The sequence below is a fragment of the Psammomys obesus genome, unplaced genomic scaffold, assembly GCF_907164565.1.
Source record: "Psammomys obesus unplaced genomic scaffold, mPsaObe1.curated_primary_1811, whole genome shotgun sequence".
Lineage (NCBI taxonomy): Eukaryota > Metazoa > Chordata > Mammalia > Rodentia > Muridae > Psammomys > Psammomys obesus.
In genome coordinates, this window is record NW_026596088.1 from 6,898,014 (window position 1) to 6,925,716 (window position 27,703).

General features: G+C 50.6%; 2 protein-coding genes across 5 annotated transcripts in view; both read right to left on the reverse strand.

Moving 5' to 3' along the window:
* Positions 1–3,058: 3,058 nt before the first annotated feature.
* On the reverse strand, positions 3,059–19,774 carry Sdr42e2 (short chain dehydrogenase/reductase family 42E, member 2). 2 transcript variants are annotated; one of them, XM_055627658.1, is made up of 12 exons: positions 19,720–19,774; positions 18,995–19,179; positions 17,964–18,059; positions 16,581–16,638; positions 15,801–15,919; positions 15,173–15,248; positions 12,450–12,532; positions 11,122–11,259; positions 10,364–10,429; positions 7,899–7,962; positions 6,084–6,157; positions 3,059–3,310 (listed from the first exon to the last, which is right to left on the reverse strand). In XM_055627658.1, exons 1-12 carry the CDS (start codon positions 19,772–19,774, stop codon positions 3,059–3,061), a joined length of 1,266 nt encoding a protein of 421 aa, XP_055483633.1. The 2 variants fall into 2 exon arrangements, with proteins under 2 accessions (XP_055483633.1, XP_055483632.1); XM_055627657.1 differs by having other exon boundaries at positions 18,995–19,774.
* Positions 19,775–26,596: 6,822 nt separating this feature from the next.
* The window catches only part of Vwa3a (von Willebrand factor A domain containing 3A), a 57,722-nt gene continuing 56,615 nt past the window's right edge, over positions 26,597–27,703 (reverse strand). For all 3 annotated transcript variants that reach the window (XM_055627432.1, XM_055627433.1, XM_055627431.1), the window contains one exon: positions 26,597–27,662. In XM_055627432.1, coding sequence (XP_055483407.1) covers positions 27,611–27,662 — 52 coding nt within the window. In that variant the 3' untranslated portion in view covers positions 26,597–27,610. The remainder of the gene's footprint in view (positions 27,663–27,703) is intronic.

Here is a 27,703-nt window from a genome sequence, read left to right on the forward strand (position 1 = left end):
AATTGCAGAAAGTCCCTTCCTGGTTCTGGCTGACACCCACCCATCAAACTCTGTTGGTGGAAAAGATGACTGACGACTGAGGAGGGCTGTGGAGTGGCAATCTTGAGGTCACAGCCTTCTTCATTCTCCTACAGGATCTATAGGCCTGGTTTAGTGGCCCCTCAATGCTTTTTTTTTTTTTATCCAACAACTATTTATGAGAGCCTTATTCTGTGCCAGAAAGAAAGTCAGCTCTGGGAGAGGTTTCAGGAGTGAAAAAAATAGGTATGCTGAACTCACTGGATTCAGAGGCAGCATCATTTCATTAGTTACACTTGAGACCAGAACAGCCAGAGCTACACAGGGAAACCCTGCCTTGATTTAAAAACAAACAAACAAACAAACAAAACAAAACAAAACAAAACAAAACAAAACAAAACAAAAGCCAACGTTGACACGGGCTGAAAAGAAGGGTGGACAAACTCACTACAGGTCCAGCTTTCACTTGGCAGTGCTAAGGTTAAACCCAGGGCCTTACACATCCTAGGAAAGCCCTCCACCACCGAGACACACCCTTCCCCTTAGATACACCCCGCCTCCAACGAGTGGAGGGCAGAGGACAACTGGCAGGAATCTGTTCTTGCCTTCCACACGTGGGTCCCAGGAGCTGGAGGCAGGAACCAGGCTTGGTGGCAGCTTGGGAAGCCGGTCCACAGGTGGGAATGTCGTTCAATAGAAAGCTTACAAACTTGTCTCATGGGCTGCACCATCCTGATAAGCTGTGTTACCAGGGCTTCCGTGGTCTTCAGCATCCATCCTCCCTCCCTTGGTGCCTTTCCACAAGCCAGCACTTCCTGGCAGAACCTCACAGGGGCTGGTGAATTAGGGCATTGTCTAAATCCTCGAGGGATTCCATTTGTGTGTTGGGTGGGGGGTGCCACATGCTTTTCCCAAATGGCGAAGAGAGAAAGGAAGAATTCTTGAGACAGAAATGACTGATGCCTCCAAGCTCAGGCCTTCTTCTTGTTGCTTTGCGAGCCTTGGGGGAAGAGATGGAGAAACCCAGAGAACAAGCCAATTGATTCTTGGCTAGACAATAATATGAACATGTGAATCAGTTTCTCCTGTGCTAAAGACCTATTTCTCAGGAACGGAAGGTAGAAAGAGGGAGTTTAGAGAAAGGAGGTACAGTTAGATGCTGCAGATGTATCAGAGAGAAGGAATCCAGCTGCCAGTTGTGATGGTTAGAGCTGACTGTCAATTTGATAGGAGCTAAAATCACTTAGGAGACCAGCCGTCCAGCACACCTGTCAGGGGTTGGGTTAGCTCAGCCTCTGGGCGTGCCTGTGGTAGGTCATGCGTCTCTCTGAGGTTGAGGTGTGAAGATCCTCTCCAGTAGTGGGCACTAGCCTCCCTGGACTTGGGTGAGCACAATGGCCTCCCCTTTCTGACTACAGACACAGTGCGAGCAGCTGCTTCAAGTTCCTGACACCTTGACTTTCTCACATGATGATCGCATGAACCGTGAGCCCAGATAAACAAACACTTCCTTAAATTGCTGTGGTCAGGGTTTGTTTATTTCTTTCTTCAAGAGAGGGTTTTTCTGTGTAGCCTTGGCTGGCCTGGAATTCAGTCTGTAGACCAGGCTGGCCTCCGCTTCCCAAGTGCTGGGGTTAAAGGCGTGTGTGCCACCACCGCCACCGCCCAGTTTGTCAGGGTGCCTTATCTTAGCAACAGGAAAAGGAAGTATGCTGGTCAGGCTCAGAAAGATTGAGATGTGTAGGTCTGGGAGAGGGAGGTGGAGCCCAGAGTTCCACCCCAAACCCTGGAACAGTTAGGCTGCAAAGAACATAACAATGCATCACATCTCTGGGCCTTGGGAAGCTCTTCCAAAGGACCGGAGCTACAGAGCAGTAGCTCTCCCCCACCCCAACCCCCGATATTTCAAGTTAGTGGTGGCCTCAGATTCCCCATCTATAAATGGACAATAAGAAACCCTACTGTAAGAGGGGCTCCAATAATGAAACAAGGCCTGCTGGTGTTGGGCACTAGACAGACAGGAAAAAAAAAAAAAAAAAAGGATACCCACATAACATTTTGCCTAGCATATTTTAAAACTCCTAAACAGTCTTCTTTAAAACTCCCAAACAGGACACATGCCCTGAGGGACACCACTTATGAAGGCTCACTGGTTCCTTCCCTTCCCCCCACTGCAGGCTGGTAGCTGCTTTGCTCTTTTCTAGGGTCCACAGTGTTTGCTCAGCTTATGCTGGGTGCGCACCATATGGTAGACACGGATCTTTTTACACACTGTTATTTTGGGATCCACAGTCCGAAACACGGTGGGCAGGAAGGTGCAGCTTCTGTAGAGCAGGACTGTGGCCTCAAACGCTTAAAGATGATAGTGAGGACCACCGCTCATCAAGACATACAAATGATAGTAAAGTCATAAAATTTGGAGGCTGGGGAGATGGCTGAGAAGGTAAAGCGCTTGCCCCACAAGGATTCCATTTCCAGCCCCCACAGAAAATGCTGAGCGTGGTGGCGTTTGCTTGCAATCCCAGAGATGGGAAGCCAGAGACAGCCTAGCCACGGCAAGCTCCCAACCAGTGAGAGATGCTGTCTGGAAAAATACGGTAGACGGCTTCAGAAACGGTATCCCCTGACGCCACATACAGACTCTTATTCTGTTACATTGGAACTTTTTATGAGACGTTCAATTTTATTTTACAAACTCCCCCCCCCCCCTTGCCCCGTCTGGTCGTGAAACCTTTGACTGTGTCGAGTCCCCTCCCCTCATTAACTGAGAACCGAAAGCTACCGAGCTGGGCTTGGCTATCCTTCCCCCAGCAAATCAACACACAGATCTGGGTTAAGATCAGAACAAACTCAAAGAAGCCTGGAAGGGAGGAGGCCCCAATGTCTCCAGCAGCAGCAGCAGCAGCAGCAACAGCAGCAGCACAAGATAGGTTCAGTTCCACAGACTCCACCAACCAGAACTCCTCCACCTAGACAGGTCAAAGCCAGGTACAAGCTCAGTGCCATAGGTGGGCGTGGCCTGGGAGGGGCGGGGGCGGGATCAGAGGCGCTGTGCTGCGGGTTGCCGTGGCTGCAGCCCTAGGAAGTGCAGGGCCAGGCCGAGCATTCCGAGCAGCAGTAGCACGAGCAGCAGCCGCAGGAGCGACAGCGCGGTGAAGCCGCGGGACTGCGGGGTCGTGGCCTGCACGTATCGGTCCACTGCGTCGGCGAAGCTGAACTTGTCCGGCGCGTAGCCAAGCTGGGCGCGGGCCTTGGCAATCTGGAAGGTGTGCGTCACTGCCACGCTGAGCACCTGTGGGAGAGGCCGAGCAACAGAGGGCCAGGCTATTGGGGCAGCGTCCTCTGCCTTGTTGACCGAAAGGCTAAGGGGAGGACAGACTGCCTCTCCGATACATTGGGATTTTAAAAGTCTGGCCGCTGAGTCTTGTTCCTGCGAAGCCTTCCTGGCCAGTGGGGATGGAGACTTGGGGGAAGGGGAGGGCGTAGTGGGGAGAATCTTCCTTTCTGAAATCTTTTTTCATGGGAGGCGCCGCCTCCTGGATGCCCTTTCTGCATCTCTCCCTGCAGCCCTGCTGAATTCTCACCGTTTCATTCCTGTCTCTACTTCTCTTCCAAGGCTAGCGCCACCTTTCTGGACCCCTGAAGGCCTTAGATGCATTCTTGAATGAGAGGTTGCATCCTGCCTGTATTAGGGCGTGGTTCTACAGAAAAAAAAAAAAAAAAATCTCCAAGGAAGGATGTTGGCTTCCTGTCGCCAGCCCCAAACTAATTGTAGTGGGCTCGGAGGGCCTCCAGAGTAGCCTTCCAGATGGTTAACTAAGTGTCCCTCAGAGAGGAATTCAATTACGAACAAGTGATTCCTCTTTAAGTCTGAGCTGCATTTCTCCTGCTGCCAGTTGGCCTGGGGCCTGCCTGCTTCCAGAGTAATAAATGACAGCTATTGATTATAAAATTCCCTCTGTGCTTGGTGTGGGTCCTTTCTATACTTTTGTCCTCCGAGATGACACTATTTCCTCTTTGCATAATTGGAAATTGAAGACCAGAGGTTAAGTGACTTTCTAAGGGTCACACAGGAGAGCCACTTTCTAGGCCCTATTCTTTGTCATGCTGGGGTCTGGAGATGCCCTTCTACCCGGATTGTTATTCTCTAGCTGGACATTGGGTACGTGGTTTTCAGGTGGCACTGACAGGCCCTTAGGGACCTTTAGGGGCCCTTGAGATCTGGGGACCTCAGGGAGGGAAGCGGAGAGACCAGTTCTTTTCTGCTCCAGATAGTAAGTTCAGGGCTCGGAGGAATGCAGGTTAGTAACTATCCTGAAGCTGCCAGAGCACCTCTTGCAGGGAGACAGAGCTGTGAGCTAGGCAAGCGGGTCCTGGTACAGTGTTCTCAGAGGTCAAGCTTAATTGTGACCTCAGGACATAGGTGCCTCTCCTGAATGCTGGGGAATCCCTCCTCACATCTCAGGGCAGCTCTTATCACCAGGTTGAGTTGCCTGGCTTTTGGAACATCTTCCTCTTTGTACTGTGGGCTTTCTAGGGTAAGGATCAAGCCTTCTTACCTCCGGTGCTCAGTGCAGTGCCTGGCACACAGTAGGTGCTCAAGAAATGAAATGCTCTTAAATGCTAGAGAGCTGGTTGGTGTCTCAGCCTGGCCAGCAGAGGGCGACTGACCCATAGCTCCCAAACTGTCCCAGATCATCTCCCCTGGAGCCAAGAAGTTAACCTGCATTTCAGCAAGAGGAAGGGCGACCAAGCTCTTGTCTGACTACAGTTCCGCAGCCCTCCTGGCAGCTGCTTTGCCTTGTTGGTTCCCGATACATTTTTCTGGGTTCGAATCCCATCAGCATTTTGTGAGTGAGTGATCCTGGGTAGGCAACTTCAGTACGTATCTAATTTCCTCCTCTGTGGACAGGGTTCCCAGCAGCAGTGACTGTCAAGTGACACTAAAGACTGTCATTGTCCTCCATCAGTCTGGATGCTCATCGGAAAAATTGTAGGCAGCAGCTTCTCCGGAACGCCTCCGACCCTGCCACTTCCTTTCAGCTTAAGGAGCACTGAACTTGGCATTCTGCAGCCAGTTCCAAATGTGGTGTGATCTTGGACAAGCCACTGGTTTCTCTAGCACCCAGTTTCTCATCATAAAATGGAGAGCATAATCTTTCTGCCCTTCCTAATTTAGCACTAGGGGAAATCAAATGAGGGAGACCCTGAACACCACCTGCTGCCTTACTGTTTAGAGTAAGGCGATTTTTAAGATTTATTTATTTTTATAGGCCCTACCTGTGTGCATGTATGTGCACCATGCGCATGCCAGAAAAGGGTGTCAGATCCCTTGGGATTGGAGCTATGGATGGTTCTAACCTACCACGTGGTGGCCTGGAATCAAATTTGGGTCCTCTGAAGAGCAGTGAGTGGTCTAAACTGATGAGCCCCGAGATGTCCTCTTTCGGAATGGTACATACTAAACAAATATGAAAGAAACTTCACACACTTCAGCTGGCTGTGGTGGCGCACACCTCCATCCCAGCCCTCAGGAGGCAGAGGCAGGTGGGTCTCTGAGTTTGAGGCCAGCCTGCTCCGCACAGTGAGTTCAGGACAGCCAGAGCTACATAGTGAGACCTGCCTCAGAAAATAAAACCACCTCCCCAAAACTATGTACCGTAAGGATGAGAATGGTACTGATATTCTGTACACAGGAGACACTTAACGCATGCTTACTCTTAAATAAGCATGATTGTGGAGCCTAGAGCCACTGGGGATTTGTTTTGAGTGTGCGCACATCTGTGTGTTCAGAACTGGGGTTCAAAAGAGTGCCTGCTGTGGAACCTGCCTTTGGGGGCTCCAGGTTTGGCTAAGAAGATAAGCCACCCATGGCTGGAATGACAGCTATGAAGTAGGAGTCAGGCCTGGTCCAAATTTCAATCCATAACATAGTCTGAGCAGAAACGTAGTTGGTAGGGAGCAGTAGTTTTGGGCCTACACAGAAGGCTTGGCAGTAGCGGAGGTGTGGAGGAGAGGAGAAAGGTGCAGGGCTGGGGCTCCCCCACCCTCAGCAGCCCACTTACCTCACTGCGGGTGAGTAGTGGGGGGATGGTGCAGATGGGCTTCAGGGCCAGGTGTATGTACTCCATAATTGCCGCTGTGGGAGAGGGCGGGTGAGAGGACTCCCAGGACAAATCCTCCGGGGGCATCGCCTGCTCTGCCAGGGGGTCCCCTTACAGTGGGCACTAGATTCCTTTAAGTCGGCGGCATTTTTGGGGGGTAGGATGGGGGCCTGTTAGCTAGGAAATATGTCACAGGAAGTTGGCACAGAGTGATAGCGAAGGACTAGAATGCAAACAGAGGACTTGAAGGTGTTTCTGTCCTCTCAACCTCTTTTAAATTGCATTTCGTTTACTTCTTTGTGTACATGTTTGTGTGTGTGCATGCACACATGCCATGGTGCATACGTGGAAGTTGCGTGACAATCGGGGTGGCTTGGTTCTTTCCCTCTACCATGTGGGTCTCAGGCTTGAACTCAGGGCATCAGGCCTGGTGGTAGCACCTTTACTCATTGAACCATCTTACTGGTCTTCACACTCTTTTGAGGCAGGATCCTGCTATGTAAGACCAGAACTGGCATCAAGCTCTCTGTACAGCTCAAGCTGGTTTTGAACTCATGATCCTCCTGTCTCGGCCTCCCAAGTGGCTGGAGTCACAGGTGTGCCACTACACCTGGCTCTCTCTCTCCTATTTTGACATACTGAGGTGGGTAGGAGAGGCAGGAGTTTGTTGGTATAATGTTCTTTTGAAGTGTATACACTTTACCCTTGCTCATTCAAATGCTGATTTCTCTCCCCTACTCTCTGGTTTTAATCTGGACATTGCATTGTGATACTTTTATTCTAAGCATCACCTGTCTCAACTTTGTGTAAACATGCCAAAATAAAACAACTAGCCACAATGTTGAGCAATGGAAAGGAAGCAGGAAAAGAGGGAGGAGCCAGGGGACAGGAAGACAAGAGACAAAGGAGGGAGAAAGGAGAGAGGTTAGGAGAACAAGGCTGGAGGAGAGGTCTTAGAACGATGAGATGGACTGGACCTAAGATTTCACTAAGAGCAAGTATAATATGGGAAATCTAAATGTTAGGAAACTATGAGGGCTTGGAGGTTTAGGATGGAGTAGCGATTGCCCAGCATTGTGTTCTAGGTTAATTAAGTAAATCATAGTCTCTGTGTGGTGATTTGGTTATACAGCTGGGCTACAGGTAAGGCATGTGGATCATTGCGGTGAGGCTGTGCAGAAGTCAGTAACAAGTTTCCTAGTCTTTGATGTCAGTAGCAAACATCCTCAATACATTTAAAAAGAGCGGGTCTAGCCTCTGATGTGCCTGGTGCACATGTGCCTTTGTGACTTGAGGGCCACCTCACTGCATTCTTACTGGAAGGAGGCCAGCAGAGGGCAGCAGCAGTACACGCTGTCTCGGGGTGGGACAAAGGCGAGGGAGCCGATAGTGACCTGCGAGGGGCGGGGCAGACTCCAAGGTCAAAGTCTCCACAGACCGGAAAGGAGCCGTGGTATCAGGGTGACCTTGGCAGAGAGAGGCATCTTGCCTTCCTGCATCAGTCTAGTCAGAGCTGCCCGTCCCGCTCTCTCGGAACCACTTCAGGCAGGACTCAGAGCCAGTCTCTTGTCTGACAACAGTTACCAGCTTCGAAAGAGGCTCAGGGTTAGGCGGGGTGGGTCGATGATGAATGGATCACTGCCTCTGTGGTTACACGGAGACGCTCACCCTTCTGAGTGCAGGGTCAGGCTGGGTCCCCCTGCGCAACCTGTTTAAATTCATTACCCTCACCCCCTGGGTGCCTCCCTGGCCTCACCCTCATCCAGGTTTCCTTACCTGTCAGATAAACACAGGAAGTCGGTACCTGGACCCAGGGCTGACTGTACCCCAGCTTCTCAAACTGCAAGGGAACGTGATCTGACATGAGAATGGGTTGTTCAGGGACTGGCTCCTGAGGAAAGACCACCTGCTTCCTATTTCCTGGTTGTCCGGGGACCCCGTCAGCCCAGAGAGACCTTCCCAGCCCATACTAGTTTTTGTTTCGTTTTATTTTTATTTTGAGACAGGGTCTCCTTGTAGACCGGGGGTGGGGGAGTGGGGGTGGGGGTTGTGCTCAAATCGCAGAGATCTGCTTGCCTCTACCTCCTTAGGGCTGGAATTAAGGGCACTTACACTACGCCCACCACGCCCACCACGCCCACCACCACCACCACCATCATCATCATCATCATCATCATGCACACCAGTCTTAAAATGAGATCCTTTCCTTGGTCAGGATAACTCAAGTAGTTGAAAATATAGAACAATTTTTTTTTTTTTCTTACCTGCAATTGCAGGAATCAGTTCTCTTTTTCCACCATGTGGGTCCTCAGGTTGCCAGGCTTGGCAACAGGACTCTTTACCTGCTAAACTATCTTTTATCTATTTTTTTTTTCAAGACAAAATTTCTCTGTGTAGCCCTGACTGTCCTAGAACTCACTCTGTATTCCAGGCTGGCCTCAGACTTAGAGATCTGCCTCCCTCTGCCTCCCAAGTGCTGGGATTAAAGGGATGGGTCACCACTGCTGGGCCTAGGGCAGGTTTTTAAACTTAGAGTCTTTCACATCATTCAGTTTTTACTATATCCACCCACACCTGAACATGTTTCCAGGTTCTTAAGTAGAATCTGATTTTTTTTTTCCTTCCAGAATTGACTGTACTATTAAAATATATATAGAGAGAGAGATAGCTAAAACCCGGGAAGTGTGTGGAAGGCAGAAGGAGGCACAGGAAGAAATAGGCTGGCAGGGGATGAATGGAGCTGTCCCCCTTGCGTTAACCTCAAAGGCAAACAAAGGCTGGCAGGCTGGAAAGAAAGGGAGCACTCCTCCACTGCTGGGGAGACAGGGGGGCCTGCAGTCCTGGAAAACAGTCTGGCGGTTCTTCATTGGAAAGTTAAACTGTTTAGCCCAGAAACTCCATGCAAGCACATCGCAGTGTAATCCCAGTGGGGTGGGGCTTGGGTAGGGAGGGGGTGCTCAGTGCTATCCCAGCCTCCTTGGCGAGCTCTGTTGGAGCGGCCCCGTCTTAAAAGAAGAGTAAGCGGTGCCTGAAGGGACAGCACCAGAGCTTGCCCTCTGACCTACACAAGCGTGCGTACTTACATACATGCGCACATGCATACACAGGTGCGGCCATGCTCGGTACATTAAAGAAAAAGAGAGAGACCAAGTCTTGACCCGATACCTGTCACAACACCGATGAACCCTGAAAACTAAGGGGGCGGGGAAGCCATTTATGAAATACCCAATTTAGGCGAAACAGGAGAGAGGAAGCCTCATGGTGCCTGGCGTGGGTTGGGTTTGCGGGTAGAAATGGGGTCGGTGGAGACAGGGTCTTGTTGCTAACAGGTACAGGCCTGTTTCACTTTTCTGAAGACCTGCTTTAAAGTCACTTACGGTGATGTGTAATTCTGACTATGGTTTTAAAAAGGAAACCATATTGGGTTGTATCCCTTCTGTAGGAGAATCACATAGCTTGTAAGTTACATCTGAATAAAAGTACCCTTTAAAAAAAAACAAAAAAAAAAAAACCAAAAAACAACTTCTCATGTGTGCGTGTTTTGCTTGTATGTATGATTGGTGCTTGTGGAGGCCAGAAGAGGGTATCAGATCCTCAGAGACTGGAGTTAACAGATAGTTGCTATCGGCCATGTGGCACTGGGCCTTAAACCCAGGTCCTCTGGAAGAACAGCTGGTGCTTATAACCACCGAGCCGTCTCTCCAGCCACAGAGTGCTCTTTAAATGGAGCAATCCAGAACCGCCATTGGCGCAGAAGTACAAAATAACCCCTCTGCCTCTAGCCTGGGATGCCATGCTCGCTTTCCAGACAGGCCTTGTCCAAAGGAGACTGTGGGTTGCTGAGAGAGGTCAGGGTTCCCAGAAACTGAACTCCTCCCTCCGGGCTCCGGTGACCTTCTACATACCTGCCTAGCGATTACGAGCCAACCTGCTTCAGTGATAGATTAGGTGCTTTAGCATGGGCCCTGGGTTCTGTTGCAAAAAGAAACAACTGAAGACTCAGGTGGCCAGAGTCAGTGTAATCAGGAGGCCAGTTGGGAGGCGTCTGTGGCAAAAGCAGGAGCACGTGGTATCACTCCAGGGCAGCCACAGCCCAGCTCCGGCTGTGCCCGGGGCTACCCGTGCACATGCTGCCGGCGCTTTCTAATGTGAATTATTGGGTTTCGGTGGTAGGAAAGGATGCAAAGGCAGACGAGGGGATTTTAAGGAGTCACTCTGGGCTCGGGGGCCAGAACACCTACCAGTGGGGCCATCCACTCAAAGAGGTTGACGCTCTCCCCGTCATTGATGTAGTATGCCTGCCCGCTCTGAGGGTGACAGGAGGAAAGAAGAGGAGCAATCAGATGCTGCGCACAGCCTGACTCCTCCTGTCTCACGGTTCCCAGCAGCTGTTTCAGAGATCGGCCTGCGTCTGCCTCCCGAGTGCTAGCATCAACACCTGGCTAATTTGACTCTTTTAATTGGCTTCTAAAGGATCGAACTTGGCTGCTGTTTCTTCTTCTCTTCTTTTTCCTTCCTCCTCCTCCTCCTTCTTCTTTAGACTTGGTTATCCTAAAACTCACTCTGTAGACCAGGTTGGTCTCAAACTCACAGAGATGTGCCTGCCTCTGCCTTCCTGAGTGCTAGTATTGACCTTGGCTTCTTAAGGTACAGGTTGTGGCCTGGAGTTTGGTAACTGAGTGACCACACTGACGAGCCCTGTGACTCTGATGGACTCAACCTCGTTGTACTTCAATGTCTTCAGCCAGATGAGAATTATGATGAAAGACTGGCTGTGACACACTTTGGTTTGAAGCTGTGCTGCCATAGGGTCACTGTGAAGAAATAATTATGATGGCTGACACTTCTGCTCAGTCTTATGTTCCCGGGGCACCTGCAGGCATGATTCTCCTCACCTGCAGCCTGCGGGTGTGGGTGTGTGTGGGAGGGATGGGGTGGAGCGAGGGGTGTGGGTAGAGTATGGGGATGGGAGGGGGCAGGGATGTCACAGGACACTCACAGCCATGTAGCCCTTAGCCATGGTGAGGGCCTCAGCCGCCAGCATGTGCGCCTGCACCAGATTCTGCACATGGACCCAGTTCATGCGGGTCCTGCGGTCCCCAAACCGGAACATGAACAGTCTCTTCTTGATGTGGCTCTGGGTGGTGCGGGGGAGAGGTGACAATGCGGGCTCACCCGGGTGGCTTTATACTCTATCTACATGCTCACAGCTTCCAAGGGGCCAGTTACAGGCCAGACTCCCAACACCCACGTCCCAAGTCCTCTGGACATCTCTGCTTGCCTGTCTACAGATGACCTTGGGACCATCTTCGCCCTTCCTCACTTTTCTCATGCCTCACATTCAAAACACCTGCACAGCCAGCTACCTCAGCCATCACACCTGTTCAGAATTCAAGCACTTTCCTCCTCCACTGCCACCCTCACCTCTCACTTTGGGGCCTATGGCAGCTTCTTAACCGTCCACTTGGCTGTACCACCAGCCCCATCTGTCCCTGTTCTGATGAAGACAGAAGCGCTCGGGCTGGAAGGCTGACAGTGCCTGAAAGCCCCTCTAACGTGGCCCAGCTACTCTACAGAGCGTCTCCTTCTACAGATTGCCCCTCCTGCCTGTGCTGCTGAGACCCCAGAGCTGGCTGTCTACTCCTGGACAATCTTACAGCTTTCAGAGAGTTGCGCCTCTATGAGGTTCTTCTCCAACAGCCTGCTTGACACACTTGGCTCCGTCAGGTTTAAAACCTCGCTTCTTCCAAGGGACCTCCCCAGCTTTCCCAAGAGCCCAGTTCCCTCACTCCACCCACGTTTCTCTCCCTTTGTGTTTGGTGCAGGCGTGCACCACTATGCCAGGCTCCTTCCAACATAGGTTTCCTTTAATCTATCTCCCGGTGTGAGAACAGGAGCCACACAAGGGCGGGAACTGTCTGCTCTGTCTGATGGTCTGTCCCTGAAGCACAACAGTACTGAGCACCCACTAGTAGTTCCACAAGTATTGAAGTCGGGGGAAAAGTCACTGCAGTTGACCTGGTGTCCTGTGAGAACTCAGCAGAAGGAAATGCCCAGCCCTCGGGGCACCCACATGAGAGCGTTTCTGAGGTCATAGCTTTCTTTCTCCCAACTTGAACTGAGGCCTAGCTGGCACACTGACAGCTTTGACCCTGGTAGGTCTGAGGGACTGTGTGCTGGTGGGCATCAGGGTGATGTCCCAGCACGGAGAGTCTCTGGCTGGGGACACTTCCTTTCACAGACGCAATGACAGGGAGCTTCGAATGCCCACTCAGTGTGCACGCCATGTCAGCCTGACTCCTTCTGCCTTTGGGCCCAAGGACCTACCACCACCCGGGGCAGGTGTCTCTGTTCTTCAGGACCATAGATCCCTGGGGGGCGGAGTACACAGGTACGTAGGGTCCCTCCTCCTAGGACAGATGAGAAGGTGGTCAGGGACCTGCAGAGGAGTGCACATGGAGGAAGGGAGGCCACAGCCAATAAGGATGGGAGGCCAAAGCCATCTATACTTCCTGTTCCTGCAAGGGGGGGCAGCATACATACCTCATGCAGCCCAATTTCTTTGGAGAACTGCCCCATCGCCACCCCAAGGAGGTGCTTAGAGGCGGTGTCCTTAGGATCTTCCCAGCTGGACATGACTCTCAGCAGCGTGGTATTGGGACCACCAGCCCTGAGGTCAGTGGCCGTCCTCTCCTACCAGCCCTTGAGCCATTCATGACCTGTTCTGCTTTTTCTACAGACCTGTTTTCCAGATACTTCCATTGTGTTCCCTTCCCCCGTCCATCAGCCAGGGCCAGAACCTTCCGTCTTTACCAAATAACCCTCCCTTTACAAGGAAGCCCAGTGTCATGGATGATAGATTGGTCCCCAAAAGGTACACCTGCATTCTGGAACCTGCCAATAGGGCTGTGTCTGAAAAGCGGCCTTCAAGGGTGTAAATTAAGGATATTGGTGATCTGAGATCATGGCAGATTTTTTTTTTTTTTTAGCTGGGCCTAATCCAATTACAAGTGTCTTGAAGAGACCCACAGAGGGGAAAGAGGCCACATGAAGGAGGAAGGATTGGAGTTTTCCAGGGGCCACCTGAAGCTGGAGGACATGAGGAGGGTCCCTCCTTCAGAGCCTCCAAAGGGAGGCCGACCCCCTAACAGCTGCTAACACCAGACTCTAGCTTTTAGGTGGCAAGACACTGTTCTAAGCCACTGTGGGTTGCAGGACAGCACCACCGGCAGATTCAGGGGGACACAGCACACTGACAAGGCACTGTGACCTACTTACTAAGACTGTGGTACCCAGCTCAAGTGAAGCCCAGCTCAAGGGAGGGCCGTCTCAGGACCAGCCTGGATCAGAGGCTGCAGTAACCACCTCTGCTGACCATGGCTGGCCTCCTGGAAGGCAGGTGTCAGCTGAGCTTTTCTGTGGCCTATAGCTAAGTTTAAACTTCGGGTCCCTGGAGGCATGGTAGAGGTAGGTCAGGTTGCAGCCAATGGTGGCCGGAGAGACACTGGGTAGCCACGTCACCGAGGGGCAGGCCTAGGGTATCCGTGACTCTTCCGAGCATTGAAAGCTGGAGATGTGCATATAAATAATTCCAGCCAGAAGATTAGGTGTCTGGGCTGGCGGTAGGTGAAGGGGCTGTGCCCTGGCAGAGAAGGGAATTCAGCTGCATCAGATCCTGGGGAAACATAGTGAATGTGCATACCAGGATCAGAGGTCAAGGGTGATAGACGAGGTCATGAGAGCAGGGATAGTGTAGGGAAAAGAGCCCACGAGAGGGGACCTAGTGTGCTGCCTCGAGTAGGTGGGCCTGGATTCTGGCTCCTGGGCTTCAAAATGTAACTCTACTGCCCAGTGCTGGGTGACTTTGAGCTTAGCCAGCTAACCCGTCTCTATTTCCCTATGTGTAAACTGGAGGCTATAATTTCAAGCCTCTTTTGTTCTTCAAGCCTGATTGGTTCCCCCATTTGTCTTTTTTTTTTTTTTCCCCCAGTGGTACTAGAGCAGTGGGTCATGACCCCTTTTGGGTTGCATATCAGATATCCTGCATATCGGATATTTAGATTATGATTCATAACGGTAGCAAAATTACAGTTGTGAAGTAGAAATGGAAATAACTTTACGGTTGGGGGTCACCACAGCATGAGGAGCTGTATTAAGGGGTTGTGGGTTTAGGAAGAGAAACAGTCCCAGGGGTAGAATAGGCCTTGTGCTAAGCAAGCTCTCTACTTCTGAGCTATGTCTTGGTGTCCCCGTGCCCCCCTTTTTAAGGCACAGTCTTGTTATAGAGCCTATAACAGCCTTTACCTCACTCTGAAGCCCAGGCAAGCCTTGAACTTGTGATTTCCCTGCCTCAGCTTCCTGAGTAGCTGATTATGAGAGGACTTTGCCACCAGGCCCAGGCAGATGAAACCATGTTGGCTGTTTTGGTGTTTTTAGCTTCTGACTTACTTACTCGGACAGTAACAGTGATTTATGACAAGCAAATGGTATGAATGGTTTCAGCTCCTGTGTGGAAGATCAGGAATGTCTAAATTCCATCCCCCACTCAGGAATGATACGGAGTCGATGAACCTTTTACATATGAAATTAGTATGCAAAAACAGGGGCTGGCACAAAGAATGCACTCAAGTGTGGACTGTTCCTGAGAGAATGCAAGGGAGACAGCCAAGGCAGGTTTTTCTGGGAAGTTACTGAAGGTTAAGTGCTAAGGCCTCTCTCACACTTGCACGGTTCCTCCAAAGAGCTCCTTGCATGTTTGTAATGCTAGAGAAGACTGCTTAAAAACTAAACCCACTCCCACACTCCCGTAAGACAGCAAAGAGAGCAAGTGTCTAAGTCTTCTCCTCACCGGACTGCAAACATGGCATCTGAATGTCCAGGCTGTGTCCTGGCTGGGGAGGCTCATGCAAGATGCTCAGGACACACTGAAGGACGAAGGCCTGGACCGCTGGGAGACGTCGCTTAGATGGCCATAGGACTTCAGACACACATTTTAAAGAGCCAGCAGCGGGCAGGCGTGCCTGTGATGAGCACGGCCCCATGGTACTCACCCAGGAGAGGTGTTCCATTGGCCATGAGAGTCAACTGGTCAGCAATGGCTTTGGTTCGAGAGTAGTGGTCCATATGCTGCCAAGGGACAAGGAGAACACAGCCACCAGGTGGGCTCAGTTATGTTGTTAGCAATGCTGGCCCAGCTGGGCTCCATCTACCCCATGACTGCACGGTCCTGGTCTCAGGGAGGCACCTGCCAGTCCGCCACATCTGCCCGGTGACAGGGATACTCGATGTAGGTTGGGTGATTCAGTCATGTGTTATTCTTTAGTGTTCCCGGGGCATTTTCACAAGCTGTCTGGCTCCCTGCTCTCTATAAACCGCCTCCATGGTATTCTCAGGCTTAGATGAAGAAACAGAGGTTCGGAGCACATGATAACTTGCACTCTGTCACAGAGGTGAAAGGTGCCAGGCTGGGTAGGGCCCGAGGCCAGGTCTATCTGGATTTGAAGCTTCCATGGGCAAAGACAAGCTGAAGCAGGAGAGAGCTTGTACCATTCAGTTCGGGAGTCTATCCTGCTGGGATGCACCAGGAGCCATAAGAAGAACCTGGCTCCATCTATGCCTGTTCTTTGGGCAGTCCATTCTAGACCTGCCACCCCGTCCTCCTCCCCCAGAAGTTGGTACCTTGTCCAGGGGGAAGTAGGGGACGGAGTCCTCATTGCCTTGCTCGATGGGCTTCCCACCAAATGTCACATTGACCGTGCTGGTGTACACGAGCCTTGGAACCCGCCGGCGGACACAGACTTCAGGAGACACACACACATACCACAGCCAGATTGTGAGCAAGGAGCTTGCTCAGGAGGTGCCCCAAAAGGCCTCTGTGGTCAAACCCACCCATTTCTACTCAGTCTTCACCTCCCACCCCATACCACCAGGGATCTCCCAGAATTTAGAGCTGCCTGGGAGGGAAAAGCCGCCCCCCTCAACTTGGGATGTGGGAGTCAGGGCTTCTTATTCCTCCTTCTGGTGTGGCTTTGGTCCCCAGCGCCCCCCTGTCAGGGGCAGGTTAAGAAGACAAGGGGCAGGTAAGAAGACAAATCACTTGATGGAACAGACAGAAAAAGTGTTCTAGAACTGGAGAGAGTTAAGGTCAAGGTTGGGCACACCCAGACAGCCCTACAGGGATCAGATCTTCTATCTGATGTTTCAGTGAGTGTCCTTTATGTCCTCCTCAACCCTGAGTCCCTAGACATGCTAAGACTGCTGATGTTCCCTACAGGGACCTGAGCAGGTCTGTAGACAGGAAAGATATTCCATCTCCCACTGGCCTCAGTTTGTACAGCTAGGTAGGGCAGGGGGGTCCTGTCTCTGTTTCCCCCAACCTCAACCCCCACCCCGGAGCCAGGCCAGTGGCAGGGGAAAGAAGAGAAAGGGTCACACAGCAGGCCCACTCTGAGCACCTACCATTAATCACTAGTTTGGTGCCTCCAACATTTATAGACTCAATCTGCTGTTTTTGTAGCTAAAAGACAAGAGGGAGATGGGAAGTCACATGCTGCCTTCTGCCTTGCGGCTGAGGCCACAGGCTGGGCTCAGGGTCGGCAGGGTTCTCACTGAAGGATATGTGGAGTAGGGGGCGGGGCCTGGCATAGAGGTTGGCAGGGATAAGTGACTTCAAGGGATAAGGGATAAGTGTTGGATCATTTTTTTTTTTTTTTTTTGAGACAGGGTTTCTCTGTGTAGCCTTGGCTGTCCTGGATCTTGCTCTGTGTGAGGCTGGCCTCGCACTCACAGAGTGCCTTCTGCCTCTGCCTCCCAGAGTGCTGGGATTACAGGAGTGTAGTACCGCACCTGGCCATGAAACATTTTTTTTTTCAAGTGTACCTAATGAAGAGGAAAGTTCCTTCACACTCCTGGTTCCAAGTCTTCCTCTGCCCTCTCCAGAGGAAACTGCTGCTAACAGCTTAATATGTTTGTATAGAAAACCTGACACCATCATACACCCACGTGGATTTAATAAACGTTTATCCTGGCTTTAAAACGTTTGTACATTTTTATTTATCTGCATGCGTGGGTCTATGTGTGCGGGTGCCAAGGTACATAGGTGAAGGTCAGAGGACAGCTTGTGGGAGCCCGTTCTCCTCTGCTACCGTGTGAGTCCTGGGCGTCAGAACGAGGTCATCCAGCTTGGCCTCATATTCACTGACATATTCCTGCCTCTGCCTCCAGGGTGCTGGGCTTAACGGTGGCTGGTTAGGTTATCTTACAGCCTCTTAGCTTTTTATTTTATTTTATTTTTTCTTGTTTAAGGTAGACAGGGGAGAGCAAACATCGTCTTGATCTTTGGAGATATGGTGGGCTATCAACATTTTTGAGTCTTCTCGTTTTTTTGTATGGCTGTGTAAAGTTTGACGGTATACCTGCTACAGCTTATTTCAGTAACTAATGGGCCACCGTGTTATTTCTGTACTTTGTCATTAAAAACAAAGCTATGCCTATATAGATGAGTATAATCTGAGTCAACTGGAGTATGTTTCGGTAAACACTGATGCAGTGTTCCTTAAAGAGTCTGTGACATAAACCGAGGTTATGTCCTCCCTTTCCAGATGAGGAAGGAAGAGCTTGGAGAGGTTAACTGGCCCTTGGTCACACAGGTGGAAGGGATCAGCACTGGTGACTGATGTCATGGATGTCCAGTTCTTCTCTGGAGGAGCGGAAGAGCAAGAGGGAATGCTCAGACATCAGAGTGTGGTGGGTGGGACAGGACTTGAACACCACTCAGCCCTGCTCTGTGTGTGTGTGTGTGTGTGTGTGTGTGTGTGTGTGTGTGTGTGTGTGTAGTCTCACCTTCTCAGCCCCAGACATGCCATAGGAGGCCACATGGAAGACACAGTCCACCCCCTGGAAGGCTTGGTACAGAGCTTCTTCATCTCGGACATCAGCCTAAAACAGAAGTAAGAGCCTCAAATCCAAAGCAGTTGCCCAGCCCAGGGCAAGCATTTGGTGGGCCAGGACTTATTAACTCCACAGACTGTCAGCGGGCGCTGTCCCTATCCATTCTGCTCTTGGGCCCAGGGCTGGCCTGGGTTTTTCGTTTGCACTCTTACTGACTCCTGATGAGCCCCTTGTAAAATACATGTGGTTGCTGTCTCTGTGGACAGCAACCAAGGCTCAAGATGGTGTAACTGCAGCCGGGAAGTAGAAGAGGAGGAGCTAAGGATGGCAAAGCTGCTAAGAGGGTGAAAGAGCTTTCTGCCTGAAGATCAGAGTCTGACTCCTGGAAGTCCCAAAACAATGGGTGGGGTGGCTTGCATCTGTCATCCCAGCACTCCTATGGTGAGATGGGAGGTGGGGACAAGGAAATTACCCGGAAGCTCTTAGGCTCGCCAGACTGCGGTGTGCGGCATGGCCGCAGAAACGAGAGAGGCCGGCCTCACTCACCGTGGTGTCGGGAAAGAGATGACTGCAAAGTTGTCCTCTGGCAAACGTATGACTGTACTCTCTCACATACACCGCACACATCGCCGACGTACTCACACATCACACACTCACACACCGCACGCACACACATCAAACACACATACTACACTTTATACACATGCACATCACACACGTGTAATAGTAATACACACATCACATCCATACACACGTACCCCACGCACGCACGTGCACAGATACATCACATACACGTCACACACGTAGAAACATGTCACACACGTTGATAACAAAGCCTAAAAGCAAAAGAGAAATTGGAGCTAAATCTGACTGCAGAGCCTGAGATCTCAAAGTCCTGGTTCACACTGTGTCTGTTCCCTGAGCTCTGTCACCAGCACCATCCCCTCCAGCCGCCATCCCCTCTGTGATCCCCATCTTTGTACCTGGATGAACTCAGTTCCTGAAGGCAGTGGCCACTGGGGTCTGTGGAGATCAAGCAGGATGACAGAAGTGCCCCTCTTGGCCAGGCTGGAACCCAGGCTGAAGCCCAGGTAACCCCCTCCTCCTGTCACCAGGACCTTCTGTTTGGGGGCCTGTGTGGTTTTGGCCGGAGTCTTCTGCTGTGGCGCTGGTACTGGGGTTCTCACTGATTCACTGGGGTTAGAGCCAGTCCCAGAGCCTCGCCTGGTCCCAGACCCTAGTCCTGGCCCAGATTCTGACTCACTTACTGGCTTAGGTATTGGCCCAATACCTGGCTGAGGTACTGGCCCAATTCCTGGCTTAGGTACTGGCCCAGGACCTGGCTGAGGTACTGGCCCAATTCCTGGCTTAGTTACTGGCCCAGGTACTGACTCAGATCCTGGCCTGGGTCCAGACCTAGCTCCTGGTCCAGGTAAGGATCCTGCTCCTCGTGCAGGTCCCGGAGCAGTAGTAGGCCCTGAAGTAGTACCAGGTCCCAGACCAGTCACAGAAACGGCACTAGGTCCTAGCCCAGACCCTGGAACAGCACTAGGACCAGGCCCAGCCCCAGGTCCTGGAATAGCTCCAGGCCCCAGCCCAGAGCTCAAAACCACTCCAGGTCCTAGCCTGAGGCCTGAGCCCAACCCTGAAGCAGACCCCAGGCCTGAGGCCCCTCCACAGGCCTGGCAGACAGGGCAGCCCATTTCGCCCTGGCCTGCAGATCGACAGGCTTCTAGTGAGGAGCCCACAGGATTGGTCTTCATCCTCTATAAAGCCATGCAGCCTAGAGGCTGTTTTGTCCACCTGTGGAGAAAGCCAGAAGAATGTTCAAAGGTCATCTCAAGGCACATGTTATCAGGTCCCTAGGATTGAGGGGAACTTCAGGAGAATTTCAGCCTCAGAGATCTCTCAGGTCTCCAAATTTGTTCAGGGCCCTGAGAACTTCTTTGTGGCTACTGACTGCTCAGGGAATCAGAGAAGGCAGCCTGTCCTTTGACTTCATCTCTGGGGAAACTGAGGCTCAAAGTTGTGTTGCATGACTCAGATATACACTAAACACTCCTGATTTCCACACAGGCCCCATGTAGCACCAGAAGGGGCTCACACACTGGGTATGGTGCTATCTGAGCTAGGAATCAGGAGGCCAAGGAGGACAAGGCAGAAGAAAAGAGGAAGAAGAGAGGAAAAGGAAGAGAAAAGGAATGGAAGGGAGAGAGGATCGAGAGGAAGAAGAGGAGGACAAGAGGAAGGAGGGAAAGGAGGAAAATGAAGGAAAGGAGGAGTAGAGGGAGGAGGAGAAATGGGAAAAAAGGAGGAGGGAGAGAGGAAGAGGAGAAGGGAGAAAAAGAAGAGGATGGAAGGAAAGAGAAGAAGGGAGAAGAGGAGGAGCAGGAGGATGAGGAAGGAGAGAAAGAGATGGGTGAAGAAGAAGAGAAGGAGGGAAAAGAGGGATCAACCACATGGGGCTTAAAGGGCTCAGCCCCTGGATACTTGTCTGTGACCCCCAGGTCTGCAGCCATGCCAGATGCCAGGTTCCCCAGGAGCAGTTGGCTGGCACCACAAATTCTGTCCTGCAGCCTTCCCACTCAGGTGGGTAGGTCTCCTTATTCTAGACCCATGGCTGACTTAGGCTCAGTCAACTGCCAAAGATGACCCAGGAAAGATAAGGGTCTTTCCTACCTTTATCTACCTGAGCATCAGGCCGGCCCCGGGGCCAGGTCTTTAACATTATAGAAGCAACGACCGCACTGCTGGCCTTCTTCATACCAAGCTATGCCCTGCGTGGTGCATAATGGCTACACAAAATTGCAGGTGTTCCCTGAGTGACTGACTGACCGATGAGCTTGTGGTGGTCACAGGACGGGGACCCTGGCAGTTATTAAGAACTATGCATGTGTCCCCTCTGCCATTGTCCTGTTTGTTTTGGGGATAGGAATGCAATCAGGTCCCAAGTAAATGGTGGGAAGGGGCATCCCAACCCAGAGTTATTATAGAAGATATCTAATTCCCCAGCCCACCCTTCTACCAGGAGAAAGGACATAATTTTAGAGGGGAGCCTCCTTGCTCAAGGCCCAGATGATTCTTCTGGGGATGGGTCTATGGACACTTGTGGTAGCAAAGGCTGGGTGTGCCCTTGGGTAGAATGCTTAAACCTTCACTTTGCCTCAGTATCCACAACTGTGAAATGGGCCCAAATCATCTTGGCTGCTCCATCTCCTTTCTACAGTGGTCCCAAGAGAGTGATGAGCCTTTGCATATCACTTCAACATAGGTTGCATGAAGGGTCTGCTGACAGCTATCTCCCAAGCCTGGAACAGTACCTTGCTAAGAGCTGGGGGGGATAAATAGGAGCCTGTTCCTTAGGGAAGCATACGGCTATGCCAGGACTGAACCTGGATATGGCAGTGCTTACTTCTCCTGGCAAACCCAGGAAGTACAAACTGCAGTTCCCATTACCCAGAGGTGGAAGCCGAGGCCCAGGGGACATCAGGGAATTGTGAAAAGGTAGCCTGTGGCGATGCACACCTGCAATACCAGAATTTCAAAGACCTCAGCAGGAGGATGGCCGTGAGTTGGAGGCCAGCTTGGGTTTTATAGTGAGTTCCAGGGCAGCTTGGGATACAGTCTCAAAAGCCATGGTCAACCAAATGGCTCATCTCTGCCAGCCTGGCTACTTGAGTCGGATCCATGAGGAGGGCAGAGTTGACTTCAGAAAGTTGTCCTCTGACCTCCATACACGGGCCATGGCAAAAGGTGATCCCACCCCATCTGTCTCTCCCCACCCCCCGATCGATCGCACATTCGTACACACATACACACATACACACGTGCACATATTAATAGTTAATAGTAGTAGTAATAAATAATACTATAATATTTAAAACCAACAAAAATGAAACTAGCCAGAGGACTCAGTCCTTAATCCAGATTCACGGAGACACGGAAGCTCAGGTTCATGAAAGGGCACAGTAGTGGCAGGGACCCATGGGGAAACCCCCCCACGGCCTCCTGGTGCTGAGCATGCTCCATGCAGCTGATGAATGGGGGTGCGGATCCCCATCCCCTGGTCCTCTTTGCCCAGCCCTTACATTCCAGTCTGCACTTACCTGGCTCGAGCTCCCGCAGAGCTGCGCTGCGCTGCGTGCTTCTTGTAGCCTCTTGGCTCTCGGCGGCGCCAAGGAAGGCACCACTTGTGTGACGGCAGCTGGGCTGGCCCGGACGGCCCCGCCCACTCCCTCCTCCCCAGCTGTCCAACCTGGTGCCTCTGGGCTCACCAACTTAGAGCCTGGCAGCCTTACTCACCTAAGGGTGAGCAAGCAGCGAGAGGGCCCTGTTTCTGGAGAAAAGAGGCAGAGGGGCTGAGAGCCTGCCCTCTCCTCTGCTCTACTCTCCAGCCACGGTTCTTCCGTACCGACCGTTTCTGTTTATCATTCCACCTTTTCCCTCATCCAGCTCTGTCTCTCTCCCCTCTCTGTGTATGTGTGTGATTTTATATATATGTATACACACACTCATATATCCCTTTGTTCATCCATCTGTGAGTTTGTCTCTATGTTTCTTTCAAACTTCCACCCACATATCAATCCGTCTTTTTTTTTTTTTTTTTCAATCCACCTCTTACCTTTCACTTGTCCGTCTGACCTTCCACGGCCCATCTTATCATCTGTCTAAGTTTCTATCCATCCAGTTAACTTTATATACCCGTTTTACCTTCCACCTATCATTCTTACTTTCTTTTACCCCCCCCCCCATTTTCTTCCCACTGCAGACTGAACCTAGGGCCTCACCCATGCTAGACAAGTACTCCATCACACAGCTGCATCCTCACCCTGCCTCCTTTACTTACTTCCTCTGTAGCCCAAGGGGGCGTTGAATTTGTGATTCTCCTGTCTCAGCCCCCCAAAGAGCAGGAATTAAGCCTGCACCTCCTGGTTTGGCTTCCCCACTCTATTTTAATGGATTTTTTTCTTTTTCTTCTTAAAAAAATATTTTTATTTTATGTGCATTGATGTTTTGTCTGCATATGTCTATATGAGGATGTCAGATCTTGGAGTTACAGATCTTGGGAATTGAACCTGAGTCCTCCAGACTCCAGCCCTAATGGTTGCTTCTTTACTGTTGGCCTTTCCTCCATGCTGGGGACTGCTCTGGCTTTCCCATCGCTGGAAAACTCGTGTTTGAGAAACAGTAACAGAAAGGCTGGCCGGGGTCCAGCCTCCTACACATCTGTTACAGCAAAGCCACCGGGCTCAGAATAAGGAGCATGCCTCTCACCTTAGTGTGAGAAGGGCCACAGAAAGCTCTCCACCTGTATCGACAAGCTCTGAGAAATCCCAGACTTCAGTCTGCTCCTGCCATATGCCAGGTAGAGCGTCCCATTTCAGAGGTTCAGAAAGGAAGCTCAGGGAGTCATAGGTATGGGCCTTTGGGATCCTTAAGTCTTGGCTTTGCCTCTTTTCCTTTTGGTTGCATTGACTTATGTGTATGTGGGCATGTGTGTGTGTAAATCAGAAGACAACTTGTGGGAGGTGGCTTTTCCCATCATATGGGTTCCTGGCATTGAAATTAGGTTATTATTCTTGGTGACAATCTTTACCTGCTGAACTGTCTTGCCAGCCCTTTGCCATTCTCTTGCTGTGTTTCTTCAACCACACATGGGAAGTGGTGTGTAGTTTGCCCTCAGGAGACTGTGGGCTTATGGCTGTCATGACAGAGTATATACAAACCCTAGAACACGGAGCTGCGAAGCTGGTGCTCAACCAACAGCAGCCATTACTGTTGTGTGAGAAGGTGGGATTCAAACCCATTTCCTCTCCATCTCTTCACAAGCCTGGCATCTTCCCTAACCCTCATTCACAAGACCAGCAGGACCACAGAACTCATGTTCCCCAGTCAGTGGGCTGGCTGGCCAAGAGCATCATCGCTCACAACTGTCATAGTCTGTATCCCGAACAGTATGTTGAAGCCCCAACTCCTAGTACCTCAGAATGTGAACATGGGATTAGTTAAGCTGGGGTTCAGTAGAATGAAGAAGGCTTCATTTCAGTATAACCAGGGTAAAAATAACCTGGGCACAGACATACCCATGGAGTCAATCAGGTGAAGAATGGAATTAAACCTATTTTTATGGCTATAAATTTATTTGGATATATATAACTCTCGATATATGCCAGAGACCAGGAGCTGTGGGAACCAAGAAGCCTGGACCAGATCCTTCCCAGTGCCTCCAGGGAGCCCAGATCTGCTAAAACCTACATCCGGGATCTCCAGGCTCTAAAACTGTGAGATAATAAATTTACAGTGGGCTGGAGAGGTGGCTCAGTGGTTAAGAACACTTGTTGCTCTTGCAGAGGACCTAGGTTTGGTGTTTAGCACACATATGGCGGCTTACAACCATCCATAACTCCAGCTCCAGAAGATCCAATGACCTCTCTGGGCATCAAACATGCATATACATACATACATACATACATACATACATACATACATACATACATACATGTCCATAAAACGCTCAAATCATAAAATAAAAGTAAATGTATAAAAATACCTTTAAAATAATTTAATGATTATTTTTCTAAGACAGAGCTTTGCTATGTTTCTTTTTCAGGCTGGCCTTGGACTCCCAGTGTAGGCCAGGTTGCCTCAAGCTGATAGTAGTTCTCCTGTCTCCTGAAACTCGGTAACTTTTTAAATAAAGACATTTTGTTTTGGCTTAAGGTTTTGAAAAAAAATTAATTTCATGTGTGTGAGTGTTTCGCTCGTATGTATGCACTCATGCAGTGGGTGCTTGGTGTCCCAGAGGCCAAAAGACCTCCTGGAACTGGAGTTAAGGGTGCCATGTGGGTGCTGAGAACCAAGCCAGATTCTCTGGAAGAGCAGCCAAATGTTCCTAACCCCAGAGCCTTATCTCCAGCCCCGGTTCAAAGTTCTCCCCGGACACAGTTAAAATGCTGCGTCTGAGGATAGCCTCCTTGCTGGCAGAGTTCTGAGTGGCCCGGCGCATTGTGTGGAAGAGCCAGCCCATTGTAAATGTGTCTCTTTTGGTCTCTTACTCTTCCTATAAAGCCACCAGGATTCAGTCTCAGGAGACCCAGCCTCAGGACCTTGTCTAACATTAGTTACTGCTTCCCCCCTCCCCCAAAGCCCCATCTCTGAACATCCTAATGAAATACAACTCAGGTGAAGACAGAGCTTTCCCACCTCCCAGTATCCTGGCTGCTTGGTCTGCACTCCCCATGGCAACTATCAATGTGATTTCTGTCTCAGTAAAGAGTATCACTTGTTCTTTAATTTCATACAGAGTTGCAAGTACATACTCTATGTCTGAGTCCTTTTTTTCTTTTCTCTTCCTCCCTCCATCCCTCCATCCCTCCCTCCCTACCCCCCGCTCTCCCTTCTTCCTCCCTTCTTTCATTTTTTCTTTTCTTTTCTTTCTTTCTTTTTTTTTTTTTTTTGAGAGAGAGAGATTCTTATGTAGCCCAGACTAGCCTTGAACTGGCTGTCGCCAAGGATGACCTTGAATTTCCAATCCTCCTGCCTCCGTATCTCCCCACCCCCCCGGGGTGGTACATAGAGAACCCAGGAGTTCATGCATGCTAGGCAAGCTTCCTACCAACCGAGCCACATCTCCAGCTTCTGCCAGGTGTGTTTGCCTGCCCCTGTTGATGAGTTTGACATGTCTTATTGAATGTAGTAACTATAGTTTGTGTCCTTTCCATTGCTTCATAGTTTGCCACTATACAAATTACGCCATGATTTGTTTGCACATTGTACCATGGTTAGACATTAGGTGGTTTCCAATTATGGGCTTTAACGAGTAAAGATATCGCACTCAGTTTTGTGTTCACATTCTCATTTTCCTCAGAGTGGGATTGTTTGGTCGCACCACGGATGTGTTTTGCTCTTACAGAAATTTTCAAATTTTCAAAGTGGTGAAAATTCACATTTTCCTTCCCTGACCCCCATTCCAGCAGCATGGGCATCCCAATCGGTCCAGTTATCTTGATACTGACAGCCAGGTGCTCATGCTTAGCATGTGACTGCTGCATCTCGTTGTGGCTTTAATTTGTCTTTCCATGACAGATGAGGCCGCTGAACTCATTCCCATTGTTCTTTTGTGAGGAGTTCCAGGGGGGTTGTACTTGCCTGATTCTCCTGCCTCCAGTTCTCAGGTGGCATGTGCCACCGTGCCTGGTTCAACTTGTGTGTGTGTGAGAGAGTTACTGAGGATTGAACCCAGAACCCTGGGCATGCTGAGCAGGTGAGTCACACCGAGAGGTTAAGTATCTATGCAGTATTTACTTCCCATTTGTGCTTGTCAGAATTGCTGTTTATTTTTAAAAATAACTATATTTAGTCAAGCAGTGGTAGCACACACCTTTAATCCCAGCACTTGAGAGGCAGAGGCAAGTAGATCTCTGGGTTCGAGGCCGGCCTGGTCTACAGAGTAAGTTTCAGGACAGCCAGAACTACACAGTGAAACACTTTCTTGAAAAACCACCACCACCACCACAACAACAACAACAAAATATGTTTTTCTTTTTCATGTTGAGCTTCAATCATCCATATACTCTGAATGAGGCTCTTAAGGTTTTATTTCGCTAAAAATTACACACACATCCATACATTTAAAGCAATTTTGACTCTTTTAGTAAAAGCAGTTTTCACACCTTAGGAAATGACTCCAGATGATCTAAACACATGATGCCCCCATTCTCTTGCACATGGCATAGCTGGGCTCAAAGGATGAAGTCCACCTTTCAGAGGCTGGAGTAGGGCATTTCCTCTGGACTGGGTCCATAACAGCCTCTGGTTAGCCGGGGGTGGGACTCAGCTCTTGGCTGTGTCTTTTCCCAAGCCAGGCTGCTGGTACCTGTCTTGGCCCATGGATCTGGGTGGTAAACAGTACACGGAGGAGCCAGGAGAAGCAGCCTCGCCCTCATCTGGCTGCTCTCCAGAGCTGGGCTGCTATGCTCAGGTGATGTTTACCATGCGACTGCCCTATGGCAGGTTCTGGGGATCCATGGATGGTCAAGACAGCCGCTTCTTGGGAGAACCATGGTCAAGAAGGGTCAGTACATGGAGCAGGGCATTGTTGCCTGAAGTGTCGAATGCCACAAGAGGCTCAGTTGGTCAGGAGCATTGGGATCTGCCCGGAGGTCCTTAGCTCTGAAACATACAGGTTTCAGCGACACCTTCACAGTGGAGCCCATGCCGCCTGTGCTGTGCCTTGACAGATAAACAGGAGTCACTAGGCAGAGGGTAGCAAACAAGTGGCTAGAGTGTATGATCTAGCCATACATGGAGAGACAGGGCAGGAGGATGAGGCCAGGCCCAGGAGGTCCCAAACCCAAGTGAGAAAGCCTTCCTGCCCCCAGCCTTCAGAGTATCCCAGTGTGAAGCATTTTATCCCCTGCCGGTGTGCCCGGTGTCACAGCTGTCTCTGTCAGTCTGCTCTTTACATCAGGGTGCTCTGTGGACCGGCTTTTCAAGTCCGAGGAATCACAATTTCTGATCCTTCCCCACAGTTATGCTTGTGGCTCTCGGAGGGCACTGGGCAGGTATGGCTTCCACTCCTCTTACCGGAGCACATGTCTCTAGCCAAGAGTGGCCTTTGGTTTCATGTTATTTTGCGTCAGGAGCTGGGCTCTAGAAGGCAGAAAGCAAAGAAAAATGGTTCCCTGGGAGTA

Coding starts and splice junctions, on each gene's coding strand:
- Sdr42e2 (XM_055627657.1), bottom strand. CDS start 19,774: ATGAAGACCAATCCTGTGGGCTCCTCACTAGAAGCCTGTCGATCTGCA. Junction 16,639..17,963: donor GCATGTCTGGGGCTGAGAAG/GTGAGACTACAC, acceptor CTTGTCTTTTAG/CTACAAAAACAGCAGATTGA. Junction 11,260..12,449: donor GACACCTGCCCCGGGTGGTG/GTAGGTCCTTGG, acceptor CGCACCACCCAG/AGCCACATCAAGAAGAGACT.